The following is a 1,420-nucleotide window of genomic DNA, read 5'->3' as shown; positions in this document are numbered from 1 at the left end:
GAGTTGCACCTGTGTGAGTCCTGGACTGGGCTGTGTCAGAGCCGGAGCCGGTTTTGGTTCCTCCGCCCTGCCGTTCTTCACGGCCTCCAGAGCCGTGGTGGTTGAGTCCAGACTGAGTTTGGGGGTCGACCGGGGGCTCGGCTGAGGACTGGTCTCATTGTTGTTGTTCTGCTTTAACAGATGACTTTTTATCAGGCTGGGAGTCCTGGAGAAAACATCAGAATGAATATTCTTTATGGTCAAATTAAATCATTACAAGATGTTTTCTCTACAAACTGTGTCTCAAATGTCTCATTGGTTATTGGTTGACGAGTATATAATGTGTACTCTTACTTTATCCCCTTCTTCTCCTTCTTCTCTGGTTTGTGTTTGGAGACTCTGCTCCTGGAGGCCAAGGAGATGTGGATGTACAGGACCGTCATAATAATGACAGGGAGATAGAAAGCTGCTATTGCTGTCCCAAAGGTCACCGCGGGGTTAGACAGGAACTGTAGGAGGAAAGAGAGAAAACCCTTTTATTATATTACAAAGAACACATACACTTCCAGGACGATAACGCTCCGTTTCACAAACTGGTTTCATCAACACGACAGTGAGTTTAGTGAACTTCAGTGTCATTTTTGTTGGAGGTTCATTCTTGGAGCTGTGGAAAACACTTCATCAGTAAGGATAAGAGACTGAATGAGCATCAGCTGATCAGCTGATCGTTTGTCAACAACAGACCAAAACCAGCTGAGACTAACCTAACTGCATGGCCGCTAGCAGGCTAGTCTGTTAGCATTTATACTACCTGCTAACATTTGGCTGGATACACTGTTATTACAGGGATCGGTAACAGTATAGAAGTCTGTACCTGAATATAACACTCTCCAGGTGGCACTGTTCGCTGTCCTACGATGAACTGCCAGAACAAGATGGCGGGAGCCCACAGGATGAAGGACAGGATCCACGCCGCCGCGATCATCAACCCCGCCATCTTAGTCGTCCTTCTCGTGGGATACGTCAGGGGTTTGGTCACGCAGAAGTACCGGTCAAAGCTGATGATCAATAAGTTCATCACGGAGGCGTTGGAGACAACGTAATCTAAAGCTAGCCACAGGTCGCAGACCACAGGCCCCAGGGGCCAGTAGCCCACAATGATGTAGACTGTGTACAGGTTCATACTGAAGACGCCGATGATGAGGTCAGCGCATGCTAATGAGAACAGGAAATAGTTGTTGACAGTCTGTAGGTGGCGGTTCACTTTGATGGACAGCATGACTAAAATGTTTCCTGTGACAGTCACAAAACTCAGAGAGCCTGTAACCAAGGCGATGAAGAACATCTCCAGAGCCTTATACGGACTTCCTGTCCCCGTCCCATCATCCGCAGGAGAACAGGAAGTCGAATCATTGGTGGACACGTTGCATGTGGTGTTGGA

At 47.9% G+C, this 1,420-nt stretch overlaps 1 protein-coding gene across 1 annotated transcript; it reads right to left on the bottom strand.

Annotated features, from left to right (window-relative positions):
* Positions 1-9: 9 nt before the first annotated feature.
* On the bottom strand, positions 10-1,417 carry LOC111669615 (muscarinic acetylcholine receptor M4-like; the record flags this gene model as incomplete). Its single annotated transcript, XM_023425999.2, has 3 exons — positions 10-205; positions 334-488; positions 854-1,417. Coding segments are annotated over 3 exons (915 nt in total), but the record flags the coding sequence as incomplete, so codon positions are not given.
* Positions 1,418-1,420: the final 3 nt, after the last annotated feature.

The sequence above is a fragment of the Seriola lalandi genome, unplaced genomic scaffold (assembly GCF_002814215.2).
Source record: "Seriola lalandi dorsalis isolate HSWRI2012SDOR001 ecotype SW California unplaced genomic scaffold, Sedor1 jcf7180002005027, whole genome shotgun sequence".
Classification (NCBI taxonomy): Eukaryota; Metazoa; Chordata; class Actinopteri; order Carangiformes; family Carangidae; genus Seriola; species Seriola lalandi.
This window is presented reverse-complemented; position numbering and strand designations above follow the sequence as displayed.